At 40.8% G+C, this 27604-nt stretch overlaps 1 protein-coding gene and 1 long non-coding RNA gene across 2 annotated transcripts in view; one reads left to right on the top strand and one right to left on the bottom strand.

Moving 5' to 3' along the window:
• Positions 1-26130, top strand: part of PRAG1 (PEAK1 related, kinase-activating pseudokinase 1) — a 36177-nt gene extending 10047 nt beyond the window's left edge. The window contains exons 3-6 of the mRNA XM_075607506.1: positions 374-2055; positions 11041-11219; positions 18656-19395; positions 23810-26130. Of these exons, the coding sequence (XP_075463621.1) occupies positions 374-2055; positions 11041-11219; positions 18656-19395; positions 23810-24838 (3630 nt within the window). The 3' untranslated portion in view covers positions 24839-26130. The remainder of the gene's footprint in view (positions 1-373; positions 2056-11040; positions 11220-18655; positions 19396-23809) is intronic.
• Positions 10883-13861, bottom strand: LOC142498889 (uncharacterized). Its single transcript, XR_012802575.1, has 3 exons — positions 13698-13861; positions 12163-12261; positions 10883-11205 (listed from the first exon to the last, which is right to left on the bottom strand). It is a non-coding gene; the product is annotated as an uncharacterized LOC142498889 (long non-coding RNA).
• Positions 26131-27604: the final 1474 nt, after the last annotated feature.

Genomic DNA, 27604 nt, shown 5'->3' with positions numbered 1-27604 from the left:
CGAAAACAGATTTGAAATGGGCACAGTTAATCCAGACACTTGTCAAAGTTTAGTTTTTGTAAATGTATCTCTAAGGGTTGTGGGGAAAGTAACTGAGGGTACATATTGGGTAACTTATTAAAATACGGCAATATTTATGTAACGGTGTAGAAACTACAGTACTTTTTTAAAGAGCTTACTTTTTATAATGCACAATCAACTCCATAAAACAATAGCATCTTCAGAACATAAGTCTGTAACAGTAGTATCCCTTTGCCTCAAACACCATATGGTATATACCATACATTTTACGTAGAGAGAACATAGTATTTAGAATCTGGTGTGTTTTCATAGAAAATGCTAATTTTTCTTCTTTCTTCTCCTGCTCCCTTAGGTTAGCTGGAAAATGTATTCAACAAGCAATTCAACTTTGAAACCTGAGGACATTTCCAGGGTTACCCTGGACAACTTTAAGAAGCCCTTCGGTCATAATTACAACTGTGCTAGTGACACTACTTCACAATGTGTCTTAAATGGACTACAAAGCCGTGACAAGAACATGGGGATTAATGCTGTACACAACCTGACTTACGTGAGTCACCTTGGTGGTCCAGCTGACAAAGCCACATTTCTTAAGGAAAAGCTACCTACCTCTTATGAGGAATCTACTCGGGTAACTACACCTAATGATGATGGCGATATCAAGAAATTAAACTGCATTCAGGAAGAAGCTGCATTACTTTCTTTAAAGAGTAGAAGTGGTTACTCCTCTGGAACCCATGGTAACAAAGAGACTTATCGTCATATCACACACTCATGTAAAGATAAGCCAGCTCCTCCTGGAACATTGCAATCAAGGGACAATACGGTGCGTCAGGGCACTGGGATTCCAGATACAGGATTGTGTAACCTGGACAACCCAATGCAAGGAAGACCTGCCAAAAACGGGTTAAAAAGCTCTGAATGGGGTTGCAGTAAGAACCTGTACTTCAGCAAAATCAAAGTATCGCTTCACTCTAAATCTGATACCTTGTCAGACACTTTTTCATATGACCGAATGAAAGACAACCCTTTCGCATCACCCACTAACTCAGATTCTCAGATTAGTGAGTTTCATCCACTTAAGAACTACAAAAAAGGCCTGGCAACAAGCCCTCAGCATTTTACATTCCCCGAGCCACATCTACAGCTTCAGGCTGAAGAAAGCCACAGTGAGCCTATTTATGCAGAAAGCACTAAAAGGAAAGGTGTTTTAGGTAGGGTAGGGGTAGGTACAAAGACTGATGGGCAAATAGATGGAAGCTGTAAAAAACAGGCTGCTGACGCCAGTGAGGAGAAACTACAGTCTTTGCACAAAACTGTGTTCCACGATTCCACAACACTGGTGACCGCAAAAATAACGGTCATGGCAGCCCACACAGAAGAAGACAACAGAACAATTTATCTCAGCAGTCCAGACTCTGCAGTTGGGGTTCAGTGGACAAGCAACAGTCCATCATCTACTAATGACCGTGCAAGTCTGTCGCCATCTTTTCACTGGGGTGAGCAAAGCCAAGGGAAACAAGAAATTAAATCTGCTGAAGTGAGCCAAAAGAGCCTTGTGCATCTATCAAATAAATGCCATGGTAATAACAGTGCTGTTGTACCGCCCAAGATGACCAAATCATCTACTAGTAAAAGACTATCACCACCAACACACAATGCTGGCATGATATGCTCACCTTCTCATAAGAAGGAAACAATGGAGGTAAATGACCGGTGTCTGCCTTCTTTATCTGGGGACCGAAGGCAAAAGTTGTACCAGGCATCATGGAGTAGACAGTGCAGGATTGACGAGGAAGAGGAGGAGGAGGCCTCTCTCTCTCAGCAATCAAGGACAAGTGCTTTGGGCAGTGGACAGCTTGTTGCTTCCAGCAGTGCTAGTTGTAATTATGATGACAGAACCAACTTGGAAAAGCCCAAAAGCAGACAAGGCATGAGTAAATCCGCCTCTTGTCCTGTTGAACTTGCTAAAGTAAGCAGTGCAATAGAGGATTCCAGCCACCCCCCACCTCCCCCACCCAAGAAACAATCGAGGTATGTGCTCATTACCAACCGATTTCGGGATTGTGTTGTTCTAAGTTTGAGTACATCTTGTCAACTGCAAATAATGTTAGTTCTGTACCAGCTTTATGGAATATAAGGGGGCATTTCTAACAGCTTTGTTGACCCAATGCTATAATAAAAAGTTTATAAATCATCCTCTATTACCTAGTGACGGGAACAATAATTAAGTACTGTATGTTTCATGGAAATATAAAAGGAAATACCATGCACAATCTACTGTGAGACTTGCCCTGACATGCCTTTTTTTTTAGTAAGTATTGTACTTGCATGTTCAATTACCTTCTTTTAAATTGGCATTATCTATGCTAATGTTTGTATTCATCAGTTTGAGACTGTTTCAGATCATGTCTTGAGATGCTTCAAACTTTAAAACATTAGAAGTGTCAGGCTGATGTTATACCGTTTTAGTCAGTGTGATGGGCAGAATTTTCACAGAAGTCATTAAATGGGTGAAAAATAGCTAAGCACACTCCCTGTATCATCCCCTTAGTCTTAAAGAACAGCGCCTTTTTGTAAAACTAAACTTTTCATATTTGCATGCTTTTTAAGCAGAATAATGCTAATTGGACTTACGTCATACAAACCATTCTTCGGAATAGGATTTGTAATCACAAAGTAGAAGGCAGATGGATGTGGTCAGCGGCAACTTGTTCACCTTTTTATCCTGGAGATGTGACCTATACTATGACATTGTCTCTTATTATACTTTTTACAGCTAATTCATGTTTTTAGGCTGGGGTTCTAAGAAGGTGTTATATCTCACTGTACACACTAGTCTAATGAAAGTTACAACTTTTTACCAACCATGAGATTGTTGAGCTTTCACTGTGGATCTATTTTAGGCAGATGGCTACAGAATATACTGTACTTGTTTCCTCTTTCTAACCAAATAATGGTGGGACAAATTAACAGATTTTAGTTTATTACCGTTTTTTAGTTTAAAGGATTAAACATATTGACTCGGCGAATATGCATGTAATATCCATTAAAGAAAAAGGTGTGGCCCATCGGCAGACCATAGACCAATATACAGATTATTGTGCACTCGTGCACAAAAAGGATTTCCATTCCAAACATATTTCATGTAGTAGAGCTGGTTGGGCTGACTAGGCATCGTTACCTAGTCCTTGTACTTGACATGTCTTTTGACAAAAGACAAAAAGCCCCAGTGCTACATCTAATATGACAAATGATATAGTTTAAATACTTATGTCTCTCTTCTCATAAGTGAGGGTCATTTAGTCAAATTCTTTAGCCAAAGTTTTTTAAGCCTGTAACCACACCACAGTACACCCATTACAGGTCCTAAAACTACATGCAAATGCTTTCTTAACTGCTCTAATGGAGGGAGAAATGTCTTAATAGACTGGTCATTCATAGGTGCATAACAAGAGCTGCTATTTAAAGTAGGGTGGGTGAGATTAAAACCAGGGAGGAGAGGTCAAAAGCCTCCAACCAATTGTTCACCAATTGAAACCTACAAACAATTGTTCTCCAATTGAAACCTACAAACACACACACAACCCCTGCAGGCTCTCAACCCAGACACACCACGTCATATATATTTATGCAATGAGGAGTGATACTGGGTTTGTGACCTAAAGTATATAACAAAAGATAAAAGGCCCCAGAGCTACATCCAATATGACACATTATACAGTTAAATACTTATGTCCCCCCTCATACTGTGCCAGGGGTGCGCAAACTTTTCTGTTAGCGCCCCCCTTGTCAGCTCTCCCCCCTGCTTCTGCCCCCCTTCATTTACCGGCTCTGAGCTTGCGGCGTCATCTGACGTCACGTGACGTCGCGTTGCCATTTGACACCACGGCGTCATTTGATGTTGCGTTATGGCGACGTGTTGCCAAAGAGGCAGCTCAGACCAGGTAAAACAGATTTACAGAGGCCTCGTGTCTCCCCCGCCATTTAATTTAAATGCCCCCTCTCTGCCTGGGGGAAGGGTGTGGGGCCTCGGTAACAACCGTGCCACCCCACCCCTGAAAATCTCGCGCCCCCCACTTTGCGCATCGCTGCTGTAAGTAATGGTAATTTAGTAGAATTCTTCGGTCAAAGCATTTTTAGTCTGTGACCACACCAAGCTATGCCTTTTTTACAGGTCCTTAAACTAAAATGTAGTTGGACCTTTTTTGTTTTGTTGCGTACATGCTCACAAACCAAGTAGCACTCCTTTTGACACAAATATATATGGTGTGGTGGGATTAGGTTCTGATATTGCTGGGGCTGTGTGTGTTTGACATTACTTTTGCACTATGGCTCTCAAATTAGTATCTCTACTGTAGTATTTATTACCATGCTAGTTAATGGTTTGTACATTAACTAGGCTGTAACACAGGAACATTGTGATCGCTGTTAAAAAAAAAAAACTGCTGGTGACATCACCTGAGATCTGACTTCAAAAGTCTGCTCATGGTTCCAAGGTTCAACAAAGAATCTGACCGCTCCTTCTTCTCTTACCGTGCACCCCACAACTGGAAAGATCTACAGATGCAGCGGCCGTTATTCGAACATTCACGCGTTGTATACCTCGGAATACCCATGTCATGGCGCGTGATTTCTTCCAACCTTCCCGCCCCTTCCCACCTTTAAGACGCGAATGCAGAAAATGGCATTTTAGTGTTAAACACTGAAATTGACACAGTAGCACATTACAATTCATTCATTACTGCCATGGATACGAAACAGAATCCATGCAATTCAAACAAAGCAACCGCGATAAACACGTGTGCCTGGGGCGATTGGCGGCGTTAATGCCGCGTGGAATACAGCAGCGCACACAAAAATGGCTCCGTGATTCGTTCGAATAACGGCCGCTGCATCTGTACCTAAGACTCTCATCCGCCACCAGTCTAAGTTCTTTCAAAGCTAAAGCTGTCTCACATTTTAATCTGGTCTGTAACTGTTACACACGCCTATAATATATATTATATCTAACTGTGCATGCAATGTCTTTAAATATGAACAGGGTTATACATTATATTTAATGTTACCATTTATTATTATAACTGTGCCCAGGACATACTTGAAAATGAGAGGTAAAACATTTTATAAATACATAAAATTGTATACCTGCCTATTAATCAGAGTGAAATTTGGGCAAGCAAATCACTTTGACTCCTGATCAATATGCTGTGTAGTCTGTTTTACTAGGCTGGAGACGCGTTTTAGATACACTCAAATAAATAGGAATCATATGTTTTTGAGCACGAGGGAGGTATCTTCACAGTATATAGAAAAAAAGATGGGGAAGAGATCTGATGCAAATATATCTACAGGGTGAAAATATAAGCCCCTGCAATATCCCACTACTTTTGTTACATATGAGTCTGGTTCTAAAGCTATGTAACAGAAATACATAGGCGTTTTCAAGCTAGCGAAACACAAAGGACACGGTTGTAAAACACCTTTTCCCTTTTATCTCGACTCCTTACCACCTATAGCCTGCTTGGAGAAATAGAGATGTATAGACTTTTTTTTTTTCAGAGACGGTTATTGGTGCAATCCCCTTCCTTTGAAGGAGGCACAAGAAGCCAAAGTAGTCTTTAACCCTTTATTTATGAAATGTTTAACCAGGAAGTAATACATTTAGAATTACCTCTCGTTTTCAAGTATGTCCTGGGCATAGAGTTAAAATGACAAATAATACATGGTTACAAATACAGTTACATAAATGAACAGGGTATACATTATATACAAGACATTGCATGCACAGTTAAACATACTATATATTGTAGGCGTATGTAACAGTTACAGACCAGATTAAAATGTGAGAGGATGAAGGGAGGGAGGGTGAGAGAAGATGAAGGGAGGGGGGGGGTGAGAGAAGATGAAGGGAGGGGGGTGAGAGGATGAAGGGAGGGGGGGGTGAGAGGATGAAGGGAGGGGGTTTAGAGAGGATGAAGGGAAGGGGGGTGAGAGGATAAAGGGAGGGGGGAGTGAGAGAAGATTATTTATTTAAAAAATGTTTTACCAGGAAGTAATACATTGAGAGTTACCGCTCGTTTTCAAGTATGTCCTGGGCATAGAGTTAAGATGACAAATAATACATGGTTACAAATACAGTTACAAAAATGAACAGGGTATATATTATATACAAGACATTGCATGCACAGTTAAAGATAATATATATTATAGACGTATGTAGCAGTTACAGACCAGGTTAAAATGTGAGACAGCTTTAGTTTTGAAAGAACTGAGACTGGTGGTGGCTGTGAGAGTCTCCGGTAGGTTTTCCAGTTGTGGGGTACATGGTAAGAGAAAGAGGAACGGCCGGATACTTTGCTGAACCTTGGGGCCATGAACAGTCTTTTGGAGTCTGATCTCAGATGATAAGTGCTGCATGTGGTAGGGAGAGGCGCTTGTTCAGATAGATGGGTAGCTTGCCCAGAAAGTATTTGAATGCAAGAAAGGAAAGATGAACTTTGCGCCTAGACTCAAGACCAATCTAGTTCTTTGAGCATTTCGCAGTGATGTGTGTTGTAGTTGCATTGGAGAACAAAACGGCATATTGAATTGTAGAGGGTGTCAAGTTTTCCAAGGTGGGTTTGGGGTGCCGAGTCGTATTCTATGTCCCCATAGTCGATTAATTGGCATTGGCATCTGCTGTGCGATATGCTTTCTGACCAGCAGACTTAGGAAGGATTTTTTTCCTATAAAGTACATCTAGTTTGGCATAGATTGTGGATGCCAGGGTATCAATGTGCATTCCAAATGTTAAATGGGAGTCAAACCACATGCCCAAGTATTTAAAACTAGTAACAGGAGTTAGGGTGTGTTAGTTAGTGTTGGTTCTGATTTGGAGCTCCGTCATTGGAAGCTTTAAAAATGTAGCCTTGGTCCGAAATACCATTGTTACAGTCTTGTCTGTGTTTAAAAACAGTTTGTTTTGGGAAATCCAATTTTCAAGTCTCAAAAAGACAGATTGAAGTATGTGTTCAAGGTCTGAGAGGCTATGGCTGTGTGCATATAAGACTGTGTCATCTGCATACATGTGTATTGAGGCTCCCTTACAAGCTGTAGGAAGATCATTGATGAACACCGAGATGAGTTGGGGCCCCAGAACAGAGCCTTGCGGGACACTGCAGGTGATATCCAGGGGGTTGGAGTTAGAGCCTGAGAGACGCATGTTGGGATCTACCTGATAGGTAGGACTGAAACCAGTTTAAAGCATGCTTCCCTATTCCAGAGCTCTGGAGTTTGTTAAGCAAGATAACATGGTCAACCGTATCAAAAGCCATTGCAAAATCTAGGAATACTTTACTGCCAGAGATGCCAAAATACTGGCATAACCCACTTTGTGACTTGATCACTGGAGTGATCTGATCAATGCTTTAAAATCATTGCTGTATTCTCTGTAACCCAACTACAGATGTATTGAGCTGCATCTTTCTCCCCGTGGCCCGTGTTCAATATACAGTGAAACCACTTCCCAGTGCTGGAGAAGAGATCGGCTTCATTCAAATGAATGAGACTAAAACCAGGGAAGTGGTTTAACAGCATATTGAATAAGGGCCTTTCTATATGTTCGAATGTATCGCAGTACACACCCTGTGATACTCTGAGTTATATTAGGTTAAGTTGCGTTATCTGGGGGAATAATGTTATTCACCACATCCGTAGCCCTAACAAAAACCAATAGTATATGTTGTATATTCCATATAATTTTTCTTTAAAAAGCTGAGCTTCCCAACATATATTGTGCACCGATTTAGGAAACAACCGTAACAGAATGGTTGAGTAGCCGAGTACTTTAATGTCATTGCAGCTATACTACATATTGGTTAGAGAGACTTGGCCTTTAAGAAAAGGAAGGTGAGAGCACCTCTGTTCAAATTAGGTATCATTATAAACAAATCCCATCTGCTATACCAGAATTTTATAGTAATGACAATTTATTCATATCATAACTCCACCTTTTTTCTTTATACCAGAGGCCTCTGCCTAATAACTCTGAAATACCGAACAACATGTAAAGTTCATTTCACCTTAATCTATGGGACTTGCCTGCTAGCAATTATCATCACCCACTTCTTTGGAGCTATCTTCTCAACATTCCTTGCAGGCATTGTGCAGCAGGATGGCATTCAAGCTGCACAGCCATATACAAGTGTGTAGCTTGATGGGTCCTGTCACTGACCTGTGCCGTAAGATAAATGGGATAATTGACTCGGGACACACAAAAGGTTGTCTGTTAGATTAGATCAACACATGACTATGAGACTATAGTCTTGTTCTCACAACACTGACTGGCCTGATGATTTGTAAAGATTCAACCTCTCTTACAGGTTCAATTTTCTATCATTAGGAATGACATTTGCTTTTTCCTTCTTGTGAGTGAAATACTTCAGTCATATCTTCTAGATGTTTTCAAACTGAAATATTAAACTAAAATAATTTTTACGGGACCTTTAAGTATGGTCATTATTGTGATTATCAAAGCAATGTGTTGTATCTCAGCACAAATCCATGCAACTGTGGAATCGCCTCAATGAGGTACACTTTCTTAACTAGTCCCTCAAAGGAAGCAATTTATATTGCCTACTCCATAAAATATAAGTGCAAAATGAGGAGAGGTTTAACATCCACTCTTTTGTGTTTAGTTAATTTATTGCTTTTTCAACTATAAATGGTCGTATGATCTTTTGTAGTGGGTAACATTGCCTATACTGTACGCTTCTCCATGATAAACTATGTACAATATTCTTGCTTTATACGGTAGCACCCATTTCTCTGTGACAATGCTCAGGCATATGAGACATCAACCCACAGACATCATGGGGGCTGCCATGGCAATGGTATGATTTGTTATGCATCTTGTGTTTATGTTGTGGTGGCATTTTCTTGGTACGGTCAATGAAGATTGTTTAAACACGAGCTGTTCCCGTTATAAGTTCCAAGCTGTGCTTTGTTAATGTACGACCTCAAAGCCTTAAATGGCATTTGTTTTATATTTCTCAGTAGCAGTACTACATAAGAGGGGGGTGAGCTATGTTAAGAATTTGTAGTGTCCTTGAATCCGGTGATTGATTTACACAATGATCTGGTGCCTTCTGTGTGTCTCTCCCTTGAAATCCCTTCCACCTATTCCCACAGCCTTTAAAGGATAAAAAAAATCCTGGAGTGCGGCCTAGTCGCATTCCATCCCGTAGCCCTGACCTCTCAAGTATTGTGACTTCTATTCAGCAGTGGAACTCACAAAGGACATCCACTGCTCAGCCCAAAATTCAAGTTGCATACACTGAGAAGACAAGAAAAGAGCATCGGCACCAACCTCCACAAAACACTGGCCAATTTACCGGCAATTTTATGCATTCCACTGAAGAAAATGTAAATATAGCAAGGGGAAGAGAGGTTAATGATTGCTAATGTTCCAAGGAGAACAAACATTAACCACCACAATATCTCCTTTCAGAAACATTCTTGTTGATTTATGCCAGAACTAGGTTGCTTTTCCACATATTTTCTGAGAGATTCTAGCCTTTATCTTTTGTGTTCTGTACTGGCTCCAAGTCTAATCGCCTAGAAATATGTACGTTGTAAGCCAAACGCAGCTTTAGCTTGGTGCAGGATATAGAACGTATTGTGCTCTCTCTTTTGTCTCTGTCCTTTTTATTTGTGTTGTTGATCCATATGAATATTGTTACCTAATACAGAGCTCTAAATCAACCGCACAGGACTATAGCAATGTTTCCTAATGAATTCTATTCAGGGGCCAAATTCAGCTGAGCTGTAGTGATTTTGAAAGGCAAACCATAGGAAAGTAAATACTAGAATAAACCGTGACTATTATAAACCAAAGTACTGGAGAAAGTTTTTTTTATAGGTTTTATTTTTTCTTATATATTTTTTGAAAATGCACTCTGTTCAGCACATAGAATTGGGTAGGCTTAGATATATAAAATGACTTGCACATGACACTGTATCAAACCATGTCCAGCACTGCAAAGCCAAAGAGCTACTCGTCTTCCACATATACTGTATGTAACATTGGGTCCCAGTGGCACAGTGTTGGCCAGCTGTACTGTTTACTGTCGTTTTGTACACTTGAAAACGTGTAATAATTGTAGTAAAAGAATTGCGTTCTTTATATGCAGTCTCTTGTTTTGTCATAAGTGTATGTGCTTCTGGAATTAGTGGGGGGAACGTCTAATATTTTGCTGCTTTAGGTTTTGGGGAAATTCTTAAGTTACATTTTTATAGGGGCCTCTGAATTTGGAAGTGTTTGTCATTCATCCGTTTTCTTTACTCTTATCCCACCCTGTTCTCAGAGAGCCAATAATGATGGGGATAAAGGGAGCTCTGGCTCTGCAACCATTTGCTGAACACAGTGACATCAGATCAAAGGGATTAACCAGAGGAACTCAAACCCCTCCCCAAATGTATATCACCATATTTACATGATAACTTCATCATGATTTCAAATGACTTATAAGTGTTAGATTGGGGTGACAAATCCCCCCCCCATTATCCAGATATTGAGAATGAGCACACTGCTTTCTGTACTGATGCAGTATAACCAATCTCTGCCTTTTTGTACTCCCTAATAGCACTTTACATTGGAAAAATGTTCCTTACATTATGTATGACGCAAGCCCAGATTTGCTAAGTGCTGCCAAGTCATAAGGCACCTTATGGCCCGTTGAAATAAGTGGATTGTATGGTGCATTAAGAGATTTGACTTATGACTCGTAGTACCTTGTCAGTTCCACCATGTTCATTTGTGTTTGAACCCTTGTCTGCTTCTCCATAAACCACAATAATAACCACAAAGATAGTTCCCCTGTATGGTAACATTTTATTTTACATGTGCATGCTGTTGAAAGCCAGAGGGGGAGGCTTCCATGTGAAATTCCTGTAGCATATATGTACGGTGAACATGTTTTTAATGGCTGCAAGATGCACAGAATTAACTGACCAACTACATGTTTTTTTCCCCCCAAGGCATCTCCTTAAAATGAACAAGAGTAGCTCTGAGCTGGAGAATCTCAGCCTTGGCTCTGTGGAGAGTCTTGGAGAGTCATTCAAGGCCATGAATGTCAGCCAATCGAACGTGAATATCAATGTCAGCTTCAGCACCGGCTCCGTAGATAGCCTGGATTCCCGAACCTGTAGCGAAGGAGGTAATTATATTACATGTGGTTTCCACTCACGTGAACAATCACCTGGTTAGGAATAGAATAGCCAGTTAACATCTTTTTATAGGAAAGTTAATGCAAGATCTAAAAAAGATGAGTTCTTAAACTCCGGTATAATATATACATGATCCTACAAAAGGGTATTACAACCATCTGAATAATCTAATTTTCTTAAGGATCAATAGGTTGTAGTCCGCAGACTTTGTTGCAACACAGTAAATCAGCTATCGCATTGTCAAAAGTTACCATGGTTTTATTCACTAACCATTGGTCATGCCTCATCATTGCATTCATCATAGGTGTATAGAGGGACTGCTAAAGGAACTATAAAATAGTGCTTTTTACACTAAATATTGAGTTGCCTATAATTTATCAGTAGCTCAAACCTAGTAATTGGTCATTTTAATGAGGAAAATCTTTTTTTAATAAATGTCAAGTTCCTTCTGCACCAGCTACCTATACCACACTATCCAACCTCTTTTATACAATTTGCTTAAACAAATGATGCTAAGGAAACACATTTTGATGCAAAGCACCTTGATGTATTCATGCAAACTGATATTTATATTCTGTCTGGTAAATGAAACGTCCATTTTGAAATGGTTCACTTGATGTTTTGCTCTCTAGACCCTGAAAAATAGATCTCAAATAAAAGACAGCATCTATAAGCATTGGTATTTAAATAGAGGAGCGGACCCTAAGAGTTAGTGACTTGGTTTTGACAGAGTGTAAGGGAGAAAGCGTCAGCCTGCCGGACGAGGGGGGAGGGGTAAAGTAATCAATCGGACCTGAAAAATGAGGTCACATAGACCAGAAGGCCTTCCTACCGTGGAATTTTGGGAAATCAACTATTTCTTCATTATGCATCCCATGGTTCCAAAACAAAGCTGTGATTTCATTCATAGGCATTTAAAACATTTTCACTTACTTTTCAGCTTGCTTGATCTGCGGGATAAGACGAGGTTCTTTTACGTGACCCAAATTATATTATTCACAGCTTTAGTTTTGGTTGTCAAGGTAAAAAGATCTAAAGTTTTGGGCCAAGAATAGGAATAAGTTAGGTAGTAACAATTGGAAGCAAACCATTTCCTATTGTCTTATACTACAACCAGGGCTGCCAACAGAAATCATGGGACCCAGGATAAATGAAAGGAGCAGGGCTCCCCCCAACCATGGAGATGGCCTCAGGTCAGGCCCAGTGGCTGTGGGGGAAGCCGTTGCTACGGGGGGGTGGTGTGGCGGTGGCTGCATAGGGGCCGGTGGCTGCGGGGGGGAAGGGGGCTCGTGGCTGTGGGGGAAGCCGTTGCTACGGGGGGGGATGGTGTGGCGGTGGCTGCATAGGGCCGGTGGCTGCGGGGGGGGAAGGGGGCTCGTGGCTGTGGGGGTCGGTGGTTGCGGGGGTGGCTGCGAGAGGGCTATTGCTGCGGTGGGTGGCGGTTCTGCGGGGCGCCCGATGGCAGGTCACAGCAGTTACTGCCGGCCCCGCCCCGCTGCAGGCAACTGTCTGTCCCACGCTGAGGCTGCTCATGCGAGCGCCGGGCATCCTTCTCACGCCGGCGCGGCAGAAGCTTAGCCCAAGGTGCCCCGCAGCCACACTGCATTTTTATTTTTCATTAACGGGCACGGCCATGCTGGGGGGCCGGGCCCACTGGGCCCGGAACGCCAACCCGGCAGACCCCCCCATGTTGGCGTCCCTGACTACATTCTTAGACATTCTGTTGCTAAATTATCAATGTGATATTACAGTAAATAGAATTGATAGTGTACCGTCCTTAACATGCTCATGTTGTGAGCACCAAGTCTAGATATGTAGATATACTTCCTCTTTTATGGAAAGGAACCTAGTTTACTATGATATATTGCACCAGTACTTTTATTTGTACTGTAGTTTCATACCTTGCAAATTGTTTCCCCTTTCATACTCTTGGTAAAATACCCGTTTGACTCTTGCTATATGGAAACATCTGGGCTCAAATATTGCTCTCCTGTTTATTTTCAGCACTTAGATTCTGTGTAACAATGTGACATTTTAGTAGTGGAAACAAAATCTGATTGGCTCACTGACCTTTTTAGATATCCTTCAAATCACTCTACACCTGCTACCTGTTGGGTCTTTTTGGCACTTTCTTACTTTTTAATTTTTTTGATATATTTTAAGCCCATTCTGTTTGTTTCACAAAGAATGTTGGATATAACTGGATACGGTATTCATATCAAGAGACGGGTGTGCTGAAAACGTAACATTGTTAAGCAAAGGACTTTAGTGTCTAAGAGATACAAATATACTAAGCTTTAGTTAAAGCTATTGCGTCACCTGCCCTCTGCACAGAATGAGTGCCTAACATAATATAAGCTGCCAGATCAGCATTCAGCAAGCTGCCACTCCCCACCTCTATTTGTAATCTGTCTCCAACGTGGCTGTAGTCACAAAGCAGCCTGGGAATGGTATTATACACACCCTACCTGAACACCACAAACATATGGTTTAACTGCAGTGCTGGCACAATCTGTTTCCAGCGGGTTCACCAGTTATCACACAGTTACGATTTACTGGGCCTGTTTTTTATGACTCAATGGAGCAATGAATCATGGCATATTGTAAACCGTGCAGGTCAGCAAGAACTATACAAAAAAAATGACAAGAAGATTGTCATTTGATCCATTCTTAACAAAGTCTTAAATATTTTACACTGTACACATACAAATGTGTGTAGGTATCTTTATATGTGATTCCAATACATTAACGGTATTAAAGTAAAAAAAATGTATTATCACGGTTTGCTAAATACTATTTAATGTATCCTTGTATAATGCATGCAAGTTGTTACAGCAGACTGGTGCACGGGTTTTTCCTTTTTCCGGTCGGAAAATTAGAATGTACCGAAAAGCCTTTATGTGCAGTGTCAACAGACATTCATTCACGTTTAACACCAACATCGTTCATTTTGTTTTTTTTATTTTTGCCTTTTTACATTTTATTTTTTTAATCATAATTATATTCTCAGCTGCCAAATACTTTATCCATTGTAGAGCAGTATTAATATATCATATTTCTTTGCAGGGCCTCCACAATGAGTTTACCTCTGAAGGGCCCAGCTCACCGTATGTAACTTCCCTCAGACGACTGCACATTAACCATTGTGGTATTCTTCTGCCATCAAGATATGATCACTGGCCTACCCCCTAGGGAAAACATTATTTTCATGTGCAGTCCATGGAAATTGCTGTTGGGGCTAGAATTTTCTGTGGAAAACCGAAAAGATATTTCATGCTATAAATTATTATTATTTTCTTTAAATAGTTAAAGAAAAGGTTACCTGCCACCTTGGTGCTTTTTAATATACTCCAAATCCATTTTCTGTTTCTTGCTGCGGCTTTGAGTACAAAACACATTCTTTTTCTCTCCTGTTTAATACTGGAACATAACTTTTGAGAGTGTTTGAATAAGCAGCAATCCCTCTAACTAGTCCCCCTTTATTGGAGCAGGGGATTTCTCCAAATCTTTCTTACGAGTGAAGTTACCGGTATTAGTTCCTGTTTTTTTAAGGGGATTTAAATGGCCCCCCAGTGGGGGGCTATAACCGATGATGTTGCAGGTTTTCTATTTGGACAATTATTTAAAGCCATTAGCGTGATTTTCAGTAGGAAAAAGAAGACCCTTGGTGCAGAATTAGAGAACAACTTTGCTGCTTTAAGTAAAACAACTTGTCAATCCCCTTCAGAGACCTAATACTGTATGAGTAGAGATGGGCAAATTTTTTGGCAGATTTGGACCCACCTCTGATCAGCCGGTTCCTTTTGGCCCGGGAATTTCCACAGATCAGTCACAAATAAGGACGATCCGTAATTGCGGCTTAAAATTTTCCTGTTGTGTGTTTTAAAAAAAAATATGTTTAAACAGGGGTTCTCACCATTAATTTCAGCTCTCGGGACCCAATGCCTCCTGAGATACATACATCCGTAGAGGGTGCCAGTATCTCGACAGTTTAAATGTCCCGGTCACAGCTTCCTATTGGCTCACGTGACCAGGACCAGGAACTGTAGAGAGATACCGGCACTCCCTACGGATGTATCTCAGGAAGCATGGGGTCCCTGAGCTGAAATTAATGGGGTTCAGCTCCAGAGACCCCCTGCATCAAACATTAAAATAATATAAGATATTTTTTTTATATCACCTAGTCCAGGCTGGCGTTATCCCTATCTTTCCGATGTATATAATCAGGGATCAGGGACTGCCTTGGGGCAAGGTTGTTGCCTTGGGTCCCTTGCATTTAGGGGGCCCTGCGCCCCCTCTTGTCAGCGCAAGAATCCAAATTCCGCCTGATGGGAGAGCTGGAGGAGGGAGCCGGGGAGTCCTCGAAGCGGCGCAGGACCCCACCACTGCTTACCCCAAAGTAGTGTGTGTGTGTGTGTGTGTGTGTATCTGGGGGAGATGAGTGTGCATGCGTAGACGGGGTCTTGCCTTATGCGGAGCGGCCTTCTTTCTGCAGCGTTGCACCGTGACATCATAACGCTGCTGGAGGAGGGGCCCTGCTGCCAGCGTGCCGCCTTGGGCCACGCCAAAGGTAAGGCCGGCCCTAAATAATGGCCAATATATTGGCCATTATATATACATAGTCAAGATAAGCTAAAACATCCTGAAATAGATGTTAAAATAGTAATTAAAATGCATTACAGTACATATTAACCCCTTAGTAGCCCAAGGGTCAACAAGTCATCATGGGTTTCCATCACTAGCTGATAAACAAAGGCTAGAAATGGGTTAATAGAAACATAAAACTACACTACCTAGCCCCTTGACTGCCTTAGTGGGTAGTAAAGCATTGCCCTGCAATGCGTGACTAACCGCAGTGGTAACCAAAAAGTTAACCCCTCCCACCCCCCAACAAAACAACCCACCCCCACAACAGTAATGGGCAATAGCCCTATTAGCTAAATGTGGCTAATGGGGATTTTGCCCATAGAAAAGCCTTAAAAAGCACATTTAACAAAATATACATTACAATAAATGAAAACATAAATCCCCAACAAGAGTTCCCCCTCCCCCACAGTAATGGGCAATAGTCGAATTAGCCAAATGTGCCCAATAGCTCTTTTTGTCCATTGAGAAGCATTAAAAAATACATTTAAGAAAATAGACTTTACAATAAAATAACGTAATCAAACTCTAGCCTTTGTTATCCATTGGCACTGTGGCTACCAAAGCCCTCAACAGGGATCTAGATACCCATATTGGCAATCAATGAACACACTACGTAAATAAAAGTATTATTCAATCTTGCTGGGATGAAGACACATCCTCCTCAGGGGCACCAACAGATATATCCAGTAAAGGGCCATTGCCTAACCATCAACAAAATAACAATCCTAGCCCGATGGTCAATAAAAACTAAAATCCGAAAAATGTAATCCCTGCCCGATGGCACAAAAATAAACAAACAACGAGCAGGCACAATAAATCCAATCTGGAAGAAATGGTTCCTCTGTTGATTTGAAGAGCAGTCTCTGGTGATTAGTTAGTTCTTCTTTATTGCTTTAAAGATGTCTTCTTGCTTTTCTTCTTTTCTTACAAATGTTGACTCGTCATCGTCTTCCGGACAAATGAGACATAATAGGCATTATGTAATGCCTGTGACATCACATTTAATCAGTGAACCCCTAATTTTTGCCTGAAAATTACATCTCCGGCAAAAATGAAGCATCACATGATGCATCAAGCAACCTGATATACCATGTGATTCCATTTCTTTTTTTGGTCATGTGTGAGGTCATCTTTGAAGGGAAGGAATCGCTTTGTATATTAACCAATCAGGTTGATTGATGTATCGTGATGCTTCATTTTTGCCTGAGATGTAATTTTATGGCAAAAAGTAGTAGATCACCATGTGTCTGATCAAATGTGATGTCACAGGCGTTACATAAGGTCTATTATGTCTCATTTGACCGGAAGAAGACGACCAGTCAACATTTGGAAGAAGAAAAGCCAGAAGACGTCTTTGAAGCAACAAAGAACTACTCAACAGAGACTGCTCTTCAATCAACAGAGGATCCATTGTTTCCAGATTGGATTTATTGTTCCTGCTTGTTTTTGTGCCATCAGAGAGGGATTCATTTTTATTGGCCATCGGGCTAGGATTGTTTTTTTTTTGTTGATGGTTAGTCCTCTGCCCTTTATTGGATGTATCTGTTGGTGGCCCAGAGGAGGAGGATAAGCCTTCATCCCAGCAAGTGTAAGTAATGCTTTTATTTATTTAGGCTGTTCATTGATTGGCAATGTGGATATCTAGGCCCTGTTGAGGGCTTAGGTAGCCATAATGAATGGCTTAAAAGCTAGCATTTGATTGTTATTATTTGATATGTCTAATTTGTTAAATGTATTTTTTTTTATGCTTCTCAATGGGCATAAGTGCTATTAGTGCATGGCAAAGCTTTACTAAGAGTAAGGTGGACGGGGGGGGGGGGTTGTTAGGTAGTGTAGTTTTGTTTTATATTAAGTGGCCCGTGGGCTACTAAGTGGTTAATATGTACTGTAATGTATTTTAATTACTATTTTATCATCTATTTCAGGCTGTTTATCTTGCCTACGTATATTGGCCTTTATATACATAGGAAAGACAGGGCTAACGCCCGCCTGGACTAGGTAATAAAATAATATAATATATATTTTAATAGGTTTGAAGCAAGGAGTCTCTGGAATTGAACCCCATTCATTTCAGCTCTGGGTAACCCCTGCTTCCCGAGATGCACAGCTCCGTAAGGGTTGCCGGTACCTCTGCATTTTAAATGTTCTGTCACAGCTTTCTATTGTCCCACATGACTGGAACATCTAAACTGCAGAGGGATACCGTTGCCCCCTATGGAGGTAAGTATCTCGGGAAGCAGGAGGTCCCCGGGAGCTGAAATTAATGGAGTTCAGCTCCGAAGAGCCCCTGCTTGAAGCCTATATAAAAAAAAATATTTATATATATATTTATTGATTGATTATTAACAATGGTCAAATCTGTGGGCGGCTTTTGATGGGGGAGGGGGGGCGGTTTGGCCTAAAATATCCAGGGAGCGTATCCTGACTTCTGTCCAAATATCTATATATGTGTTTAACCGATGTTGGCATCTTCACCTCTAAGCACGTTCTGCAATTTTTTACAATTTTTTTTCCCCTTAGTATTGTCCGTTTGATTGCCCCATAACCTAGTGGCCTTATCATGGCTTTTGTAGCTCCTATTCCAGGGGAGAATGGGTTCTGCATAGAAGGCTTTATGATGTGATTTATCCTTTAATTATGTCATATCTGCAATACTAAAGAAAATGTTGGTTCTTTATCTTGTTTATTTTGACAGGTTACACTTAGAGCCAGTGAGATTACTGTTTGGACACACCAGTTATTAAATGTTTATATATGTGGCTTTTTTTTATTTTTGCAGGTCAATCTTATGAGGCAGTTAATTCACCCACTCTTTCTCACGGGGGTGATGAGAAGCTGTTCCCCCAAGTTTCATGCCCCATGGACTCAAGTGTGGGGACTCCACATGGATTCCTACAACCCCCACCCTTGCCAATAAAGAAGACTATAAACAGGGCTTCCTCTGTACCAGACAACTCTGCTTGGGGCCGGGCCTACCCTGCGAGAACGGGAGTCAATCCAAGCAGTCCCAGACAAAATCTTAGTAACTCCGAAAGCAATGTCTGTGGGCAGGAAGTTACACATGTTGGCTATCCCTTAAGCCCAGGGGACAAACAAGTTATGTTTTCCTCCTCTGAGTCCTTAGAGAAATGCTGCAGAGGTAGTAGGCACAGAACTGAGGTCCAGAACAGAAACTGCCTTCAAAGCAGAGGATCCCAGGTTCTGTCTTCCTCACAGTTAAGCGTGTCCAGCCATACCTCCTCTGGATCAAGCCTCCAGCTCCACCACTTGCTTAGCAACATCGACAGCAAGGAAGGGATGTATGCCAAGCTTAGCGGCCTTTATGCACAGTCCATGCGCCGCTTGGTGAACAAATGTGATGACCACTTCATGCGGGACCAGAAGAAGGAATTTCGCTTTAATGAGAACAACTGGTCACTCTTTAAGTTGACGAGCAACAAGCCCTGCTGCAATGCTGGTGATGCTATTTATTACTGTGCAACCTGTGCCAAGGATCCTCTTAATAACTATGCTGTAAAGGTAAATACATATATATTTTTTTTACTTTCACAAGATTGAGCTTCTTTTGCAAGTACTATAATTGCACAATAAAATCTGGCATGATACATACAGTAAAACAGTTGAAACTTGTATCTCTACAAGATCTTTCCAACACTGTCTAGAGTTAATAGAAGTAGTAATTGATTTTTAGTAGGTGTTTTGTAGGGTGTGGGGGTACATGCACTCAGTCAGTTAATCCCCAGAGATCTTCCCAGTCGCCCCAATACTGTATTCTTCCTACTATAGTCCATGTTAAAGCATATCTAATTATTATTTTGATAGCGGAAAGAAGTATCCGTACTAAATACTTTCCCCTGTTTGCGGGATGCTCTTTGGAAGACCAGAACAGAAATTTAAATATTACACTTGCTGAAGCTGAAGCATTGCTTGAAGCTGATAAAGCTGCAAAGGAGCAAGACAGTGTCACTTCAGCCGATGGGTTAAGATAGTGGATCCATAAATATAAATAAATACATTGGTATGCATATACTGTAGAATTATTTAATCTGTTGAAAGCCCTGAGGGTGGTTCATTTTTGTGCCATTTGGTCTTTTCAAATTGTGAAATAAAATGTACATTTGAACTAGTGATTTTATACATGGGTGCTTTGAAGTAAAAATCGGTTTACTCCTGTTTTTTTCATGTATATTTTTTAAATGTACATTATGATTCATATCAGAATGGTACTATGCTTTAGTATATATTTTTAAGTGAAGTTCCACATTATTGGTCTTGGGGCTTTTTGTTTATCTTTTGGTGGGACAACCATTGATTTAGCCCAACGCTGATTGCTCCAACTTTGAGATAATTGCTTTATTCTTCCCTCTGTTTTATATGAGCACTGATTGAACAAGCCCACAGCAAAAGCATTGTGTATTGTATAGGCAATGTGCTGTTTCTTAACATGCCTATTTCAGTTGGGATTTTGTGTCTAAATTTGCAAACAGATTTAACATATCTTAAATGATAAAAAAAAAAATTGAAGATGGTAAAGAAGATACCCAAGTTCTCTCACTTTAAAGCACTTCTAACATTTGTTAATCGATACTGCACTTTTAATACATCGTTACAGTTCATAGATCAGTTTGATTTCACGTATTCGTGCAAAATTATTCATCATTCATCGTTCTTCTATTCCAATCTTTTGTAGATCAACATTGCATCAATTGTTTTGTTTCAGTTGGGGGAAACGTGTGTATTGTTTGGAGTAATTGCCCAGTCTGGAGAATTGGAGTAGAAGAATACCACCATGTATCCATATGATTTATTGATTAAGAAATAAATCAATGCCAAAGCAAATCACTCTTCGAAAACCTACATAGTTTTAATGGCCATTTTAGGGAATCTATCAGCTGTTCTCCTGCGTTAAACCAATCGAGCACTTGTTAGACTGGAGCTCAACATCTATTTAAACTGTCATGCTGAGAGATCACTGTGTATTTGCATGTGTAAGCACACATTAGTTGCTCCTCATCCTGTACATAAAAGGATAGCTATTCCAAAGACAAATTTGATGAGATCTTTCAACAGAGAAAGAAGATAGTTGTAGAATACTGACTACCAATAATGTAATTACAGGTGATTTAATGTTGACTCCCCCATAAATAATACATTGCAGAGTGTGTTTTAGGTACAGTACATAATAGTTGCTGAATCAACCTTTGCTCATTAAATAATGGTTTCTGCAGTAGGTTACAGAAATGCATTTATAATTGATAGCGTTTAGTACAGTGTGTTACAGCCATGCTATTCACACAAACCAATACTCATCAACCTCTTACCCTCAACAGCTGGCTACATAGATCTTACTAGAATCACTCCCTGAAGTCTGCACTGAAGCTAATCAATTTAAAGTGGTATTGTAATAAAGTAAAGAGCTCAACCATCTGACCCGTTCACTACTACCTCTACTTTACTACTGTTTGTTTCACAATTCAGTGTGAATAAAAAAACATTGATTTGCTTAAAAGATTTGCTAATTTTATGTAGAAGCGTCAATCCAAGCGACAGTATCTGTTTTTTGTAAAATAGGTTTGAAGCAGGGAGTCTCTGCAGCTGAACCGTGTTGATTTCAGCTCCGGGGACTCCCCTGCTTCCTGAGATACTTACCTCCGTAGGGGGTGCTGGTACACTGCTGTTTTAAAATGTCCCTGTCACACGGGCCAATAGGAATTTGCAAGGAATGATGTCATGACTTCCTGTTGGTCCACTGGGACATTTAAGCCACCGCTACGAGAACCAAAACTAGCACAGCTTTTTCTGCTACCGGCATCATCTTCTTCCAAGATAAGTATCTCGGGAAGCAGGTGGTCCCCGTAGCTGAACATATGCTTCAAACCTATTTTATTTATTTATTTTTAAACATGTCGTTTGGGCTTCTCCTTTAAAGCGGCACCACCACCACTTAGAAGCAAAACTAATAATGTTCAATATACAAGTAGTATTGATTTACAGGCAGTCCTCGGTTATCCGACACAATGCGTTACTCAAAATGGCGTTGTTAAGCGAAACGTTGTAAAGCGAAACACGTTTTCCCATAGGAACACTGTTTAAATGAAAGGTTCCATTCCTGAAGGCATTTTTAACACTAAAATACACCAAATATTTTATGCAGGCAATAAGATATGCAGCACACACATAAATGATATAGTGTATATACTGTATTATATATATAATATAACATAATAAATAATATATTCTATAGTATAATATTATATATATATATATATACGCTCTTACGACGCTTTGCAACGTTGTTTATGTGAATGTGTATATATATACACACACACAACATTAAAAAAAGGGTCGTAAGAGCGTTGGATAAGCCATTTTGGCGTTGTAAAAATGAATATAGGTATGCACTGCACAGCGTTGGATAAGCCATTCGTTGTAAAGCGAAGCGTTGTAAAATGAGGACTGCCTGTAGTTAGTTTTAGTGTCTAGTGCAGTGTTTTTCAACATGGGTTCCTAGGAAGCCTAGGGTTTCGCGGGCATCCATAAAGGGTTCCCTGCACAATTTTGAAATGATCTGACATTTGCAGATTCAGAAGAATTTACAATGCATTTGCTCTCGGGTGCACTATTAGAGAGGGTTGGGGTTCCTTACAATGCATCTGATCTCAGACACACTAATAGAGAGGGTTGGGGTTCCTCAGAATGTCACAATATAATAATAGGGTTCCTTAACCAAAAAAGGTTGAACACCACTGGTCTAGTTGCACTAGAGGTGGATGAATTTATGACAAATTGCATTCTTCCACTTTTTTAAATATGTCCGAGTCTATTAGCGTTTGGTAAAAAAAGACACCATTGGGTTTTGAATTAGTTGGAATATGCAAAAATTTGCGGAAGTTGGCAAAAATAAATGTATGGCAAATGTTTCACCGTTTGGGATTTTTATCGTATTTTTTCACAAATCCCCCAAAAAGCCTGCAAACCAAAATTCTGTAAGTCACTGGTTAGGTATTGTAATGGTACAGAAATCAGTCATCAAGGCTAAATGACACAATCCTACTTTAGTAAATAGACAGTGTTGGCCATTGCTAAGGATCCATGATTTAACTTTTTTTTCCCTCTACATTTCGGGTCACACATTATCGGGTTAAGAAGGGGAAATAGTTATTACATGCTAGTAAAAGGAAGAACAAATGTTGGGGCACCGTAAGTGGAACCGCAGTTTAAAAAGTCACAAATCGTAGTCCTGTATAATCATACGTTTGATAGCTGTGTGATTTGGACAAAGATCGATTGAAAAACAGCTGTCGGCACCGTGCACAGTGCAATTATATTAACCCCTCCACTACAGTACAATATATTGCAGTGGTTATGCACCCTAATTCACACCAGAGCAAAAAAAAAAAATATTTATTTATTTTTTGTCCCCCTTTACAAACTTGAACAGATACAACATATACAAATCTCCCCTTTTTTTTTTTTTTTTAAGTAATTATTCAAAGACTCCTAATTATGGCCTCCATTGTGGTTTTCTACACATTGCTTTGTAATCCACCACTCACTCATTGTAATTGCTGTGAACTGTTTCATGAGTCTGGAGTGAGAGGCTGTAATGGGACATATTTAGTATTACGTGTGCTATTTGTTGTTGTGCTGTTTTAACCTAATTTGTTTTTAAGTATTTTAAATAGTACAACTCCCATAATTAGATTCCATAGAATACCATAGCTTGCTGTTTTCATAGGCATTTTGTTGGATTAGCCCCACGTTAACTCCGACATTAACATTTGTATATAAGAGCATTTAGGTTCAAGAAAATCAATTGGTGGGGGGAAAAAGTAGCAGTCTTCAATAATATGTTGCCATTTGGTCAGTCAGCTAGAAGCCAATCAAATAATCAATCTATTTATAATGCGTATCTGTTTGTGTATTTCTACAGATGTGTAAGACCGAGGACTCAAAAACGCAATCATATTGCAGCCTCTCGCTACCTGTCCACTTTAACATCCAGCAGGACTGTGGCCATTTTGTGGCCTCTGTGCCCTCAAGCATGTTACATCATTTGGATACATACCAGGGTCCTTCTGCCAGTGAGGGCCAGCCTGGCAGTCTCTCCACTGAGGAGGAGTGTGTGGTGGTGATCACCCGGGAGGTTCCTTTCTGCACAACTGCAGGCTTTGTCAAGGAGTCTGTGTCCAGCCATCAGGCCAATCCAGAGGTTTATGAACGCCAAGTTTGCCTTCTCCTGCTGCAGCTCTGCAATGGCTTGGAGCACCTGAAGGAACATGGCATTATCCACCGCGACCTCTGCCTGCAAAATCTGCTGCTTGTCCACTGCCAGACCTCACCTGACAAGATCAAGGACGGCAAGTATGTACCAAGGCTCATTGTCAGCAACTTCTCCAAAGCCAAACATAAGCCTGGATCTGAGGACTCCAAGCCCAGAAGGGATAAGGCCAGGCTGGCTCCTGAGATTATGGCTGCTTCCCAGTACAAAAAGTTTGACGAGTTCCAGACGGGCATCCTTATTTACGAGCTCCTCCACCAGCCAAACCCATTTGAGGTCCGGACCAGCCTCCATGAGCAAGAGTACAGCCAGAAGGACTTGCCCCCGCTTCCCTCCCTTTCTGTTTACTCTCGGGGACTACAGCATCTAGCCCACTTACTGCTGGAAGCTGATCCAATCAAACGTATCCGCATATCTGAAGCCAAGCGCATCCTTCAGTGCCTGTTGTGGGGTCCTAGGAAAGACTTAACAGACCAGCCCTTTAGCCATGAGGAGGCTCTGCATTGTGCCCTGCAGAACTGGATCGACATGAAGCGGGCACTGCTAATGATGAAATTTGCTGAGAGGGCTCTGGAGCCCAAGCAAAGCGTCTCACTGGAGGACTGGCTCTGCTGCCAGTACTTGGCATCTGCAGATCCATGCTACCTTTATAAAACATTGAAACTCATAAGGCTAATATGATCCTCGGCCACTAGCACATTCATTGGCACCCAAAATGTACATAAATCTGGGAAGCTAAACTATGATATAATAAACTTAAGCCCTTTTGCTGCCAGGAAGGCCCAGCAACACATTGCAGAGCAATCCATTCCAGGACCCTCCGGCAGTAAAGCAGTTGCCCAAAACACTACTCTAGAGAACCGCACACTGCTAGGTAAGGCAGTCTGTCATCGATATCACTGCTGATGCTGATTGTTTCCCAGATTATCATTAACTAATGTTACGCCAAGCTCAAAAATGCTTCCTGTCGAAAAATTTGTTTCTGAATGCTTTGTTTGCCAGCATCAGTACTGCCTGATATGTCACTTTTACTTAGGTTACTGTAATAAAGCTGAAGCCCCCCCCTCCCCCTTTTTTGTTTTTTTTTGTTTTTTTAGTAAAAGAAGCATTTCAAAAATCAATCCCGTTTCTAGAATATTAAACCTCATCCATTTTCTATCTGGCAACAAAAAAGGAAAATACAAATAAAAATAGCTTTCCAGACTGTGATCTGATGGAAAATAAAAATAATCGAACACATGAATCAGAAGAAAGAATAAAATGTTGTATTTAAAAAATCCAGCAATATTTACTGTTCAATTAAATTGAGTAGGTGTAACAACTCCATTTAAAACCTGTACAAACACACCTGTTACTGTCTTGGGGTCTGAGACACAGATGCCTGAAATGATATCCTGTGATACAGGGGGGGGAGTGTGCCAGCTTCCTGACATCATTCATTCTCACCCACAGTAAACGGTGAGCGTCGGCAGCTAAGCGTGGCTGGGAAGACCCGCGGTGACTTCCTCTGTCTCCTTTCCCACTTGGATATTCATAACTTTAGTGGTGCTATCACAGCTGCCTTTTATCTAACAGTGGCAGAGTAGAAAGTACTGTTGTCACTGACTGTTATCTGTGCTGCATTTGTAACATAATTGGTTATCGGTTTCCCCGGCAGCAGATGAATCAATTCTGACTGTTAAAATTATAAAATTATAGCATTTTATGTATTATAGGTGTACATATGTTTGTATATAGTCGACTACAAAGTGTCATTTTAACCCTTTTTCTGCCAGAGGGCCTCAAATTGCAGTGCAATGATTGACTGGCTCCTAAGGCAATGAAGGTTTAAACATACAAGACTGTTTACAAATCAGTTATTCCTTTAAGTACTTAACATGACGTATAAGAATATTGTGGGAAAGGATCCTTGTCCTTTTTTTTTCTTTCCTTTTTTTGTTTGTATGTACTGATTTTTTTTTTTCATTAAAAATAAACATTTTAAATTAAAGTACTGTATTTGGCATCCATGTGATTGGAATTTGTGTTTAGTTTCCTGCTTTGGGGCCAATTCTATATCCATCGAAGCTGAGGATGGGGAACTTCAATGATAAATTTTGTCTTGGAAAAAAAAACAGCCCGACTGGCTGCTTGGGAGGGGGAGGGTGGAGAGATTTAGAATAAGCCTCTTAGTTATACTAACTATGGCATATTGGTCCTAATTCAATCACGTGTGATAATGACAACCTGACGATATCACACAAAGCGCCATTGACGAAAATAGGGCTTTCTGTTCAACAGCACAAGATCTGCGCTGTCGCACTTGTTACAATAAAGGTCATTTTAATGCATTTTTTGTTTTGTGTAGAAATCTGACCTGTCTCTTCTATACAAAAAGAAAACTACACCTCCGTAGTTCTCAATTTTGGAATCACTTGTGCATTCACCACTTCGGGATGAACCCATAACTACCCACCACTTGCATGCATTGCATATTCCATGGTATTTGTAGTACTTCATGCTCTGTTGTTCAGAATGAGTCTAAGCCAATTAAACAGTTCTTCAGTAATGAAACCTAAGTCAGAAGTAACACACAGTGTTGCGATGATTGCACTTCACTAGGTTGTTAAGAAGGATATTTCTATCCCGTTTTCCTTCACACATTGTGACCCACATGCACTACGCAGTGCTATGCCACAAGGCACCTTCCAGCACCAGTAGACCCCTTATACCCCCATTTACATCTTCTTTTTGAGAGTCATAGGTTTGATGCAGGGGATCCCTGTAGCTGAACTGTGTTAATTTGAGCTCCGGGGACCCCATTTTTTCCCGGATTCATACCTCCTGTAGTAGGTGCTGGTATCTTTCTCTGCAGGTCTAAATGTCCTGGTCACGTGGGCTAATTGGAAGCCGCAAGGAATGACGTCCCATCTTCCTATTGGCCCATATGACGTGGGACATTTAAACGCCGCCATTTTGATAGCCTCGTAGGAGCTGCTACCTGCAGAAATACTAGCACTCTACACCAGTAAGAGAAATTAACAGTTTAGTTCAGCTCTGGAGACCACCGCTTGAAACCTATTTTTTTTTTTTTTAACATGTTGTTCTGCTTTAAAGGGGCAATCCCTCCTAGGACCCACATAAACTAATTCCAGTGACGTGTAAGAGAGGGGTGCGCAAACTTTTTTGCCCCTGCGCCGCCCTACCTGCTGGCGACCCCCACCCTCTTACCTTGTCTCTGGCATCAAATGATGCCGCATGTCGTGATGTCGCGTTGCCCTGGCGTCGCGCCATCGGAGACAAGGTACAGAAGACTCGAGTGATCCCCCCGGCATTTAAATGCTTTGGGGGGACCGCGGGGCCTCTGTAAAAAACCCTGGTGTTAGAGGTCTGATCTGGGTAATTGATATCATTATTTTTATTATTTCTTTTTTTAAAGATAGACTTGGGAGGTGTTTAGTTTCCCTT

The sequence above is a fragment of the Ascaphus truei genome, chromosome 1, assembly GCF_040206685.1.
Source record: "Ascaphus truei isolate aAscTru1 chromosome 1, aAscTru1.hap1, whole genome shotgun sequence".
NCBI lineage: Eukaryota > Metazoa > Chordata > Amphibia > Anura > Ascaphidae > Ascaphus > Ascaphus truei.
Note: the sequence above shows the minus strand (reverse complement) of the source record. Positions and strands in the feature narration are given on the sequence as shown.